The sequence below is a fragment of the Hoplias malabaricus genome, chromosome 11 (genome assembly GCF_029633855.1).
Source record: "Hoplias malabaricus isolate fHopMal1 chromosome 11, fHopMal1.hap1, whole genome shotgun sequence".
NCBI classification, from domain to species: Eukaryota; Metazoa; Chordata; class Actinopteri; order Characiformes; family Erythrinidae; genus Hoplias; species Hoplias malabaricus.
In genome coordinates this window covers 12,194,354-12,208,047 of record NC_089810.1, presented here as the reverse complement: position 1 = coordinate 12,208,047, position 13,694 = coordinate 12,194,354, and the positions used below count along the sequence as shown (strand labels likewise).

At 34.8% G+C, this 13,694-nt stretch overlaps 1 protein-coding gene across 1 annotated transcript; it reads right to left on the bottom strand.

Moving 5' to 3' along the window:
- Positions 1-3,493: 3,493 nt before the first annotated feature.
- Positions 3,494-10,306, bottom strand: LOC136709215 (immunoglobulin superfamily member 1-like). Its single transcript, XM_066684301.1, has 5 exons — positions 10,150-10,306; positions 7,756-8,064; positions 5,341-5,649; positions 3,878-4,187; positions 3,494-3,772 (listed from the first exon to the last, which is right to left on the bottom strand). The coding sequence occupies exons 1-5, from the start codon at positions 10,304-10,306 to the stop codon at positions 3,745-3,747; spliced, it is 1,113 nt and encodes a 370-aa protein (XP_066540398.1). The 3' UTR covers positions 3,494-3,744.
- Between the last annotated feature and the right edge of the window lie 3,388 nt (positions 10,307-13,694).

Here is a 13,694-nt window from a genome sequence, read left to right as displayed (position 1 = left end):
CAATCTTCTCTCTGATATTAAATTCTGTGTGAATATCATTTAGGGCACCAGCCAGGGCAGAAAAGGTATGTGACCCTTTAAGTTGCTTGCATGCCAGTGCAGCACAGGATCTCTGCATAGTCTGGGGGTTAAACCAGTGTGCAGTGACACCAATGAAACTGCGACGGTGTGCTGTCCAGCAGTCTGTTGTTGTTGCTAGGAACTGAATTTCACTAAGGGCAGCTTTCAGTTTTCTTTTCATTTCAACAGAGGCCTTTGTGATTTTGTTTACAACAGTATTGCGTGTCATGACATTTGTATTTAGCTGCAGATGTTGCACAAGATCAATGAAGCCCTGTTGCTGAACAATGTGTGGTGGGTGCAAACCTTGGACAATGAATTTGAGGATGACTTTATCTACACTTGCCTGGGACACTCTTCGAGTCTCCCACAGCTTGGTTTGTTTGGAGGGTGGGGCCAAAGAACTTTCAGTGGATGACTTCTTTTTAAGGGCTGCTGAAGTAAGTTGCGTGTACCTCTCTAGAAAAGTGGGGTGTTTCTTCTGTGGAGAAAAATAAAACCACAAGCTCAGACTATCTAAGATTTCTGCTGTATTAAATGTCATGCTCATGAATGAAGGTGAGACTACAAGTTAGGGAGCAGTTTCACTTGTCTATGCAATTATGTTGAGCAGACCACTTTGCCACTTAAAGCTGTTTTTGGACCACAACTATAGAAGCAAATCGAACGGTCTCATCAGATTTTGAAATATTACCACCTTTGAATTTGTAGCACTGAATTTTGTTGCACTGAAATTATGCATCTGAATTTTGTTGCTTTTGAATTTAAGTCTTTAGATTTCCACCCCTGAATATTTTGCTTCACAATTATGCATCTGACATGGTTGGATGTTGGTTCGATTGGAGACAGAATTGATTGCTTATCCTTTGTATCCCGGATGTGTACTCTGAATTTTTTAACTGGTATTTTGGCATCTGAATTTGGTCTATAGAATTTGAGCAACTTCAAAATATATTGTTTGAATTTTTTTTATCTGAATTTATTAACCTTGAATAATAACAGTGAAAACGAGTTTTGAAAATTCACATGTTCAATTCAAGAGCAGTTATATTCTGATGCATAATTGCGAAGCAAAATATTCAGAGGTGGAAATCTGAAGACATAAATTCAAAAGCAACATAATTCAGTGCTACAAATTCAAAGGTGGTAATATTTCAAAATCTGATGAGACAGATTTGCTTCCATACACAAGTGGCTGCTGGCATGGCTGAAAAGTCGCATTATTGATGAGATAGTCCGACTTGAATTCATTTTAAACTGCATTTGGATGATAGTTGGTAGTTGGGCAGGATCATGCTTATCCTTAGTACATGCCTTATCAACCAACTGTAGACTATAGCTTTGCACAATTAAATTACAAATATTTCATATAGCAATGATATAAGCTTAGATAACATTTGGCTAAAGTCGAATTTCAAATCTCACACAGAGCCCACCAAACGAACTTGCAACGTTCAATCATAGCCTACTGCCTGCAAGCAAACCATGTACCTAGCCATAGCAAACTTTGCAAATTTACCATTAGTACGTCACTAGGCTACGACAATATTTTGTCAATAATCGAGTGATAATAAGGAACTTTCAGCTTACCCCAATATGCTTTTTCAAATTAGACGGGGAGTTTTTGAAAGCCATTAGCTCGTGGTACTTGGGTGCGCAGAGCTTGCAACGCATTCGAAAGGAGTTGTTTTTGCATCCAATCATTTCGAAAATTTCTTCCAGGTACGGCCAGGGATGTGCATGGGTTGGCTGGTCTTCCTGGCTAAAAACCTCCTCGCTGGTGTTTAGTTGGGCCATTTCGCTCGAGTTCTCTTGAGTCTCTGCCACTGACGTCTCCATACTAGGCTACATACGTCTGCTATGTCCTTGCTGGAGTGTGACGTGACTTGTGCAGGTGCGCTGGATCGCTTACAAACCAATAGGGTGTCATAATGGTATATGTTTATATTTAAATAATAAATAAATATATGTTATATTTAAATAAGAGTAACGAGGCTATTTCTAAAATGTAAGGAGTAGAAAGTACAGATAATTGCGTGAAAATGTAAGGAGTAAAAGTAAAAAGTCGCCTGAAAAATAATTACTCCAGTAAAGTATAGATAACCAAAATTTCTACTTAAGTAAGGTAACGAAGTATTTGTACTTCGTTACTTGACACCTCTGCTTCTCTCACAGGTTTAAAAAACATCAACTAAATTATTCTACCATTGAGAAAGAGACTTAGCTCTACTGTTGTCTTTACAACATTTTAAAGTTTATGTTGGTTCTAGTTCATTGCCTATTACAGTTTATACTGACCATAACCCTCTGACATTTTTGTCACATGTGTAGTATCACAACCAACATTTGATGAGGTGGTCTCTGATGCTACAGGAACACAATCTAGTTATAAACATAAGGGTTCATAATCTTTGTTAGTATACATGCAGGTAATAACGTCCTCCCTCCTATTACAAATATATTACATATGTTTGTTCCTTGGGGTGGCTAGATGTGTGCGCACTTACATGGTGCACATTTAGTTTCTGTATTGTGTAGATACACCAAGGTAGAGGGCAGGTACCACCCCCTTGTATTTTCTTTATAAACTATAGTTTTAGTGTTTTTTGACATAGCTTAGGTGTTAGTCTTGTTTTGTGATTTTCATTTTTTGGTACTGTCCATTTTCCTGCATCCTAAGGTTTGTTTTCCTGTGATGTGTTATTGTTGATCTTTAATACAAAAGTAATGTTTGTAGTCCCTGAGTAACTTTGTCTCTAGCTTTTCGCTGGCTTCTCTTTTCCTCCAATTTGTTACATTTCCCTTACTACTACCTCCCTCGAACCAGAAGCCCATTAGTAGGGGCGTAACAGTGATACACTACATAATCCGGCCCGCTCCTGTTGTTTCTGTGTATTTACAGAATGGGGACTTTGGTATATAATCCGGCCTTCTCCCTGTTGTTTCTGTGTAAGTTTTCTTCTAGTCCACCTATCTGTTATGACCTGTTGCAGTACTGTACCTACAGAAACTGCTGGAAAGAAATTCAAAACTACAGAACCAACATTGTTTGAGAGCGTTTCTCATCTTCGTTTTCATTTGTTGTACATATATTTAAGTACAGGGTAAGTAAACACTAAAACGCAGTAAGATACACTGCAAGTGCCAAATAAGTATACATTAAAATGCATGTTACTGAGGGTAACAACACACCACCAGCATGTCAGTGTCACTGCAGTGCTGAGAATGATCCAAGGAAGTGGTCGTATGTTATGGCTGAGCAGGGTAAGCTACATAAGAGTTTAGCAAATAACATTTTCTTTATCATTTTATGCAATGTGGCATCAATAAAGCATTTTATTTGTTTAACACAATACATACAGTAGGACCCTGTCGCGTCCATAAAGAAATGACACATATATAGATATAAAAATTTTCATAATTTCATTCATAATACATATTAAACATAGATCTTAGATGTAAAGTATATTGTATTTTATGACTCTAATTGTAGACCTGTGCTAATGTTGGATTTCAGATCTTTAAAATCTAAAATGCTGCTTGTTACGGTGCTTAATCATGTGACTCCAGACTGGAGATAGATCTTCCTGATTTCAGAAAAAAATAAATTGCCGCTTTGTTGAGCAAATTTCAAACATCAATATTAAAAATGCACATGTAACAACTCCAAATGAGCTCAGTAATCTAATCAAGTTTATTTGCCACTGTGGATCTGAAAAAGAAAAAAGTAAATTAAACATCATCCTGTTAGTAAATAATAACTGTAGAATATTTAAACAGGGTTAATAATTCTGAGTAAAAGGTGCTCAGGTCTTACCCACCATACACTTGAATGGAAATAGAGTTCACTCTTTTCATATCATTCACTTCACTCACATCATATTTTTCTGCAGAGTACACACAGGTGTAAATACCAGAGTCTTCTAGATTCACATTCTCAAAGGTAAACTGCACATGACTCTGATTCTGCAGTGATTGCAGGTTCTTTCCAAAGCCATCTTTACATATATACACATGAAGAGCAGATTCCTCATATTCAGGGATGCTGCAGATCACTTCTATATTTTCTCCCTTTTTCACAGTGGTCTCATCACAGTGTATGTCTGCAGTCTTTACCAGGTGAAAACCTAAAATCATTTAATATTAGTGTAAACATATAAGCATACAAAATATATGATAGCATACTGAAATTAAAAATGTGCATTTGTTAACATAAAAAATAAAATCCTTTATTATGTGAACACACACACACACACACCATTTCATACCACTTCATATCAAGGCCTTTGTTTACTATTATAACAAATAATAACAAACTATAAAAATAGTTAAACTTGTCAGTTGCAATTTTGTCCGTTTTTGTGTGGACCTATGTCACAGTACGTTGTGCAAGTGGTTCATTCAGCTCTCAACCCTCTGATCCTAGAACACTTCAAACCTTGTGCCTTCTGCTCACCTATCAAGAATGTCATCAACATGAACACATCAATGAACGACTTAGGGCCTATGACAAGAAATGGGATGGTGCGTGTTTCAACATTAGGAGTCAGTTAGTCAGTAAACAGAAATGCCTCTTTTAGGCCAGCCAAGTAAGAAAAAATTTTAAAGATTGAACCTGAGGAAGTGGGCCCTGTTTAATTTAAATTAGCAAGGCCTTTACAGAAAAAGCTGTTAACTGGCTGGTAGCATGTTGCTCCAAAAACATGTATATATCATTTAGAATTAATGGTGTCTGGACAGATGTGAAAGTCACCCAAGCTATGTGCACTATTTCACCCCAATGCCATCATGGATACTGGCTTTTGAACTATGTGCTTAGAACAAGCTGGATAGTCAATCCCCTCTGTAATAAATGAAAGAGGGACAGCACAGAGACGCACCAGGTTATGTCACTGTCACACAGTTCCATGATCCTGAGATTGTGGGTTCGTGCCTTTGAGAACTTGTGTGTTCTCCCTGTGTCTGAGTGGGTTTCTTCCAGGTGCTTAATTTTCATCTCAAAGTCCAAAAACACATATTTGAAGGTTGACTGACTCCAATAATGAGTGAAATGAATAAGTCATTTATTTACCACGATAATGCTTTTGGGAAACTGTCCCAAATCCATTTAATCATTTACCTTTGTTATACATTTCATAATTATATTATCATGTTTACATAATTACAGGGTACTAGGCATAAAAGATTATAAATTTTATATAACAGCCAGTAAATTGTGTTAATGGAATATTTTATAGCTTGTTTATATTAAAATATTGAGAATATAAGAATATATCCTACCTGTGACCTGGACATAGATTGACCTTTCTCCTGATGCTGTGATGGCATTCAAAGGAAATTCCTTTAATGAATAAACACAGCTGTAGTTTCCAGAGTCTTGCACTGAAACATTTGTCAAAATGAAGGTGTGATTTTCTTTTTTTCCACAAGGCTCCATTTTCACTCCAACACCATTTTTACACAGGTACACATGAAACACATTACTAGACATAGTTTTATCAAAGATGCAGCACTTCAATTTTAAGTCTTCTCCAGCTTTCACTGTGGTGATTCCAAAAATGTCTGCTGGTAAAATATCCTGCTGGTGATCTATTAATAAACAATACAAAAGCACAAAGTATTTACTTTAAATGACATTTTGAAAAACAATCACATTTTCAGATTGTAGTATATAATCAGACATAGATATTTAGGTGATAATGAAGTATTCCGTGTGAGAAATAAAAATAAAATAATTTTTGTTGTAGATAGTGATATCATAAACATAATTGAAATATCTGTAGATGAAATAAAATGTAACTGAGAACAAAATCTTGTTAAATTAATGTCTAATAAAAATAACAGAATAATGTGCACAAGCCAAAACTGGCTTGTTGATTGCCACCATGTTCTAAAACAACAGAATCAGGCGAAAAAGAGCTTATGCCCAAGCAGTGACATTTTATTCATGCTATATATACTAAAAAGATTTATATATTCATTCATTGTATGTAACTGCATGTCCAGTTCAGGGTCGCAGTGGTCCGGAACCTACACAGAATCACTGGCACAAGGCAAGTATACACCCTGGAGGTGGCACCAGTACTTTGCAGGGCGACACACGCTGAAATCTATGGACACTTTTGAGTCACCAGTCCATCTACCAATGTGTTTTTTGGATTGTGGGAGGAAACCGGAGCACCCGGAGCTGTGTACCAATACCACTTATTACAGTTCCATATCGATATTTCATGTTCAAGTATCTGCCGATATTGATAACAATATGGTGCCTATAAATCCAAATATTTATATTGCTATACTTACAGATTTTATTTTGTTAAAGCAGTGTTCTGTATCTCTAGTAAGATATAATAAACTTGAATTAACAACATTTACTTCTTTATTAACTGCACATTAAAATGTTTCAGAAAGGATTCAGAGCCTTGAAAAAAATATTTCCACAGTGCAGTAACAAGTACAAATAGGAAGACATAGTCTAGTTTGACTGAACAGCTTTTACATGAGGATATTAAGTGAAATACACTTTTTAAGGATTGCTGCTGGCCTGTGTTAGCGTCCTTCTTTGTGGTTGCTTGAATGAAGTCAGTGTTCTTTGGCATGCCTTAAGCTGGGGTTACACTACATGACTTTTAGCCTGACTTTATATATTTTTGTCTCAAAATCAGGTTTCAGACTAGTCGCATCATATCAAACGTTGATATACAGGCTGAACGAGTCCCTTCAACAGCCAATGAGAACTGAGCACAAAAAGTAAACACAGTAAAAAAAAAATTACTTATTAATTTTTTTTTTTTTTTTTGGTGCTATAATTTTTTTATTAGTATTGTATAAAGCAGAACCTTCAAAACTCTGACTTAGGTTTTTGATAATTAATATTATTATATTAATTATATAAATTATATTTTGCCTTTATTTTCACATTGTACAATGAAAAGCATTAATATATTTTTCTTTTACATTTATAAAGTTTCAGATAGAATGTCACTAGGCATTGTTAATAGTGATGAGCTGTGTTACTTGACTCCAGTTTCCTCCCACAGTCCAAAAACACACGTTGGTAGGAAGATTGGCAAATCAAAAGTGTTCGTAGGTGTGAGAGTGTGAGTGAAGGTATGACTGCGTGTGTTGCCCTATGAAGGACTGGCGCCCCCCTCCAGTGTGTAATCCCACCTTGCGCCCAATGATTCCGGGTAGGCTCTGGACCCACCGTGACCCTGAACTGGATAAGCGGTTACAGATAATGAATGAATTAATGTGTTACTTGAAAATATTGTAGGACATCACAAAATCAGTGTTAAAATCATTTGTTAATGAATGAATATTTTCTGTATCCGTCATACTTCACAAATTAAACTCTTTTAAGTATTAGTGACACATGCTGGCTCTGACCATTGTTTAGGACTGAGTATTTGGTATGATTGACATTCTCCTAAATCTGAGGTTTCTTTTTAAAAATATAAATTGCATATGTAAAGAATGTTTTATAGCATGCACTGTGATCACACATGTTGGAATAAAATTGGAACGGAAACTACAATCATTTATATTTAAGAATAGCTGGTCTAGTAATCTTATAACTGAGTTCATCATGAACTGAGGGCTTTAAATTGTGATTAACTGATATTTAAATTAACTCAACTATTTCAAATTTCATAGTTTCTGAATATAAAGGAAAACATGAGTAATATCTCTTACCAGTGACTTGGACGTAGATTGATCTTTGTCCTGATGCTGTGATTTTCCTTGGAAGAAGTTTCTTTAATGAATAAACACAGCTGTAGTTTCCAGAGTCCCGCATTGATACATTTCTCAAAATGAAGATGTGATATTCTCTCATTTCAACTAGTTCCATTTTAATCCCAACATCATTTTTACACAGGTACATATGAAACGCTTTTTCAGACACATGTTTATCAAAGATGCCGCACTTTAATTTGATATTTTCTCCAGCTTTCACTGTGGTGATTCCAAAAATGTCTGCTGGAAAAATATTCTGCTTGTGATCTATTAATAAACAATACAAAAGTACAAAGTATTTACTTTAAATGACATTTTGAAAAACAATCACATTTTCAGATTGTAGTATATAATCAGACATAGATATTAAGGTGATAATGAAGTATTCAGAGTGAGAAATAAAAATAAAATAATTTTTGTTGTAGATAGTATCTGTAGATGAAATAAAATGTAACTGAGAACAAAATCTTGTTAAATTAATGTCTAATAAAAATAACAGAATAATGTGCACAAGCCAAAACTGGCTTGTTGATTGCCACCATGTTCTAAAACAACAGAATCAGGCGAAAAAGAGCTTATGCCCAAGCAGTGACATTTTATTCATGCTATATATACTAAAAAGATTTATATATTCATTCATTGTATGTAACTGCATGTCCAGTTCAGGGTCGCAGTGGTCCGGAACCTACACAGAATCACTGGCACAAGGCAAGTATACACCCTGGAGGTGGCACCAGTACTTTGCAGGGCGACACACGCTGAAATCTATGGACACTTTTGAGTCACCAGACCATCTACCAATGTGTTTTTTGGATTGTGGGAGGAAACCGGAGGACTCGGAGCTGTGTACCAATACCACTTATTACAGTTCCATATCGATATTTCATGTTCAAGTATCTGCCGATATTGATAACAATATGGTGCGTATAAATCCAAATATTTATATTGCTATACTTACAGATTTTATTTTGTTAAAGCAGTGTTCTGTATCTCTAGTAAGATATAATAAACTTGAATTAACAACATTTACTTCTTTATTAACTGCACATTAAAATGTTTCAGAAAGGATTCAGAGCCATGAAAAAAATATTTCCACAGTGCAGTAACAAGTACAAATAGGAAGACATAGTCTAGTTTGACTGAACAGCTTTTACATGAGGATATTAAGTGAAATACACTTTTTAAGGATTGCTGCTGGCCTGTGTTAGCGTCCTTCTTTGTGGTTGCTTGAATGAAGTCAGTGTTCTTTGGCATGCCTTAAGCTGGGGTTACACTACATGACTTTTAGCCTGACTTTATATATTTTTGTCTCAAAATCAGGTTTCAGACTAGTCGCATCATATCAAACGTTGATATACAGACTGAACGAGTCACTTCAACAGCCAATGAGAACTGAGCACAAAAAGTAAACACAGTAAAAAAAATTACTTACTAAATTTTTTTTTTTTTTTTTTTGGTGCTATAATTTTTTTTATTAGTATTGTATAAAGCAGAACCTTCAAAACTCTGACTTAGGTTTTTGATAATTAATATTATTATATTAATTATATAAATTATATTTTGCCTTTATTTTCACATTGTACAATGAAAAGCATTAATATATTTTTCTTTTACATTTATAAAATTTCAGATAGAATGTCACTAGGCATTGTTAATATTGATGAGCTGTGTTACTTGACTCCAGTTTCCTCCCACAGTCCAAAAACACACGTTGGTAGGAAGATTGGCAAATCAAAAGTGTTCGTAGGTGTGAGTGTGTGAGTGAAGGTATGACTGCGTGTGTTGCCCTATGAAGGACTGGCGCCCCCCTCCAGTGTGTAATCCCACCTTGCGCCCAATGATTCCGTGTAGGCTCTGGACCCACCGTGACCCTGAACTGGATAAGCGGTTACAGATAATGAATGAATTAATGTGTTACTTGAAAATATTGTAGGACATCACAAAATCAGTGTTAAAATCATTTGTTAATGAATGAATATTTTCTGTATCCGTCATACTTCACAAATTGAACTCTTTTAAGTATTAGTGACACATGCTGGCTCTGACCATTGTTTAGGACTGAGTATTTGCTATGATTGACATTCTCCTAAATCTGAGGTTTCTTTTTAAAAATATAAATTGCATATGTAAAGAATGTTTTATAGCATGCACTGTGATCACACATGTTGGAATAAAATTAGAACGGAAACTACAATCATTTATATTTAAGAATAGCTGGTCTAGTAATCTTATAACTGAGTTCATCATGAACTGAGGGCTTTAAATTGTGATTAACTGATATTTAAATTAACTCGACTATTTCAAATTTCATAGTTTCTGAATATAAAGGAAAACATGAGTAATATCTCTTACCAGTGACTTGGACATAGATTGATCTTTGTCCTGATGCTGTGATTTTCCTTGGAAGAAGTTTCTTTAATGAATAAACACAGCTGTAGTTTCCAGAGTCCCGCATTGATACATTTCTCAAAATGAAGATGTGATCTTCTCTCATTTCAACTAGTTCCATTTTAATCCCAACATCATTTTTACACAGGTACATATGAAACGCTTTTTCAGACACATGTTTATCAAAAATGCCGCACTTTAACTTTATATTTTCTCCAGCTTTCACTCTTGTGCTTCCAAAAATGACTGCTGACCTAAAATCTAGATGATCATCTTCAAATCAAAAACAACATTTCAGTTATTATTAATATAAAAAACTCATATTGAAGTAAATTTAAATTTATATGATCTTGGAATTTTAAATTTATCCTTATCTTGAACTGAGAGCTACAGTGTTTTACTGAAATAATTTTTCATGTTCAAATGGACAGTTTGTTTACGTTTAATAACTGACTTCAAATTAACTTCTTTACACTTCAGAATATCATAGTTTTTGATTATGAAAGAAAGCATGGGTCATGTTATTTACCAGTGACTTGGACGTAGATTGATCTTTGTCCTGATGCTGTGACAGTCTCCGGAGGAATGTTCTTTAATGAATAAACACAGCTGTAGTTTCCAGAGTCCCGCATTGATACATTTCTCAAAATGAAGATGTGATCTTCTCTCATTTCAACTAGTTCCATTTTAATCCCAACATCATTTTTACACAGGTACATATGAAACGCTTGTTTAGACACATGTTTATCAAAGATGCTGCACTTTAAATTTATATTTTCTCCAGCTTTCACTCTTGTGCTTCCAAAAATGACTGCTGACCTAAAATCTAGACGATCATCTACAAATCAAAAACAACATTTCAGTTATTATTAATATTAAAAAACTCATATTGAAGTAAATTTAAATTTATATTATCTTGGATGGTGCGTGTTTCAACATTAGGAGTCAGTTAGTCAGTAAACAGAAATGCCTCTTTTAGGTCAGCCAAGTAAGAAAAAATTTTAAAGATTGAACCTGAGGAAGTGGGCCCTGTTTAATTTAAATTAGCAAGGCCTTTACAGAAAAAGCTGTTAACTGGCTGGTAGCATGTTGCTCCAAAAACATGTATATATCATTTAGAATTAATGGTGTCTGGACAGATGTGAAAGTCACCCAAGCTATGTGCACTATTTCACCCCAATGCCATCAAGGATACTGGCTTTTGAACTATGTACTTAGAACAAGCTGGATAGTCAATCCCCTCTGTAATAAATGAAAGAGGGACAGCACAGAGACGCACCAGGTTATGTCACTGTCACACAGTTCCATGATCCTGAGATTGTGGTTTCGTGCCTTTGAGAACTTGTGTGTTCTCCCTGTGTCTGAGTGGGTTTCTTCCAGGTGCTTAATTTTCATCTCAAAGTCCAAAAACACATATTTGAAGGTTGACTGACTAGTCCACAAGACTTACCACAGCCCTGAACGTACCATGGCCCTGAACTGGTTAAGTGACTTCCAATAATGAGTGAAATGAATAAGACAGTCATTTATTTACCACGATAATGCTTTTGGGAAACTGTCCTAAATCCATTTAATCATTTACCGTTGTTATACATTTCATAATTATATTATCATATTTACATAATTACAGGGTACTAGGCATAAAAGATTATAAATTTTATATAACAGCCAGTAAATTGTGTTAATGGAATATTTTATATCTTGTTTATATTAAAATATTGAGAATATAAGAATATATCCTACCTGTGACCTGGACATAGATTGACCTTTCTCCTGATGCTGTGATGGCATTCAAAGGAAATTCCTTTAATGAATAAACACAGCTGTAGTTTCCAGAGTTTTGCACTGAAACATTTGTCAAAATGAAGGTGTGATTTTCTTTTTTTCCACAAGGCTCCATTTTCACTCCAACACCATTTTTACACAGGTACACATGAAACACATTACTAGACATAGTTTTATCAAAGATGCAGCACTTCAATTTTAAGTCTTCTCCAGCTTTCACTGTGGTGATTCCAAAAATGTCTGCTGGTAAAATATCCTGCTGGTGATCTATTAATAAACGATACAAAAGCACAAAGTATTTACTTTAAATGACATTTTGAAAAACAATCACATTTTCAGATTGTAGTATATAATCAGACATAGATATTAAGGTGATATTGAAGTATTCAGTGTGAGAAATAAAAATAAAATATTTTTTGTTGTAGATAGTGATATCATAAACATAATTGAAATATCTGTAGATGAAATAAAATGTAACTGAGAACAAAATCTTGTTAAATTAATGTCTAATAAAAATAACAGAATAATGTGCACAAGCCAAAACTGGCTTGTTGATTGCCACCATGTTCTAAAACAACAGAATCAGGCGAAAAAGAGCTTATGCCCAAGCAGTGACATTTTATTCATGCTATATATACTAAAAAGATTTATATATTCATTCATTGTATGTAACTGCATGTCCAGTTCAGGGTCGCAGTGGTCCGGAACCTACACAGAATCACTGGCACAAGGCAAGTATACACCCTGGAGGTGGCACCAGTACTTTGCAGGGCAACACACGCTGGAATTTATGGACACTTTTGAGTCACCAGACCATCTACCAATGTGTTTTTTGGATTGTGGGAGGAAACCGGAGCACCCGGAGCTGTGTACCAATACCACTTATTACAGTTCCATATCGATATTTCATGTTCAAGTATCTGCCGATATTGATAACAATATGGTGCGTATAAATCCAAATATTTATATTGCTATACTTACAGATTTTATTTTGTTAAAGCAGTGTTCTGTATCTCTAGTAAGATATAATAAACTTGAATTAAGAACGTTTACTTCTTTATTAACTGCACATTAAAATGTTTCAGAAAGGATTCAGAGCCATGAAAAAAATATTTCCACAGTGAAGTAACAAGTACAAATAGGAAGACATAGTCTAGTTTGACTGAACAGCTTTTACATGAGGATATTAAGTGAAATACACTTTTTAAGGATTGCTGCTGGCCTGTGTTAGCGTCCTTCTTTGTGGTTGCTTGAATGAAGTCAGTGTTCTTTGGCATGCCTTAAGCTGGGGTTACACTACATGACTTTTAGCCTGACTTTATTTATTTTTGCCTCAAAATCAGGTTTCAGACTAGTCGCATCATATCAAACGTTGATATACAGGCTGAACGAGTCCCTTCAACAGCCAATGAGAACTGAGCACAAAAAGTAAACACAGGCTCATGCAGTTGAGGATGGATTAAATGGTTAAACTACGAAAAACTACAATATATTACATAGTGCTGGATTTTATTGGATTAGTGAGTACAGATAATTGTTCATGGCTTAGACCTAGCTTTTAAAAAATGAAATAAATAAATACATTTTTAAAAATTACTTATTTAAATTATTATTTTTTTTTTTTGGTGCTATAATTTTTTTATTAGTATTGTATAAAGCAGAACCTTCAAAACTCTGACTTAGGTTTTTGATAATTAATATGTTTATATTAATGATATAAATTA

Bases quoted from the DNA above. Each gene is read 5' to 3' on its own strand.
- LOC136709215 (XM_066684301.1), bottom strand. From the start codon at position 10,306: ATGGAACTAGTTGAAATGAGAGAAGATCACATCTTCATTTTGAGAAAT. The intron at 4,188-5,340 runs GTAGGATATATT...AAATGATTTTAG, and splicing joins AATCTATGTCCAGGTCACAG to GTTTTCACCTGGTAAAGACT. The intron at 3,773-3,877 runs GTAAGACCTGAG...TTTCTTTTTCAG, and splicing joins TCCATTCAAGTGTATGGTGG to ATCCACAGTGGCAAATAAAC.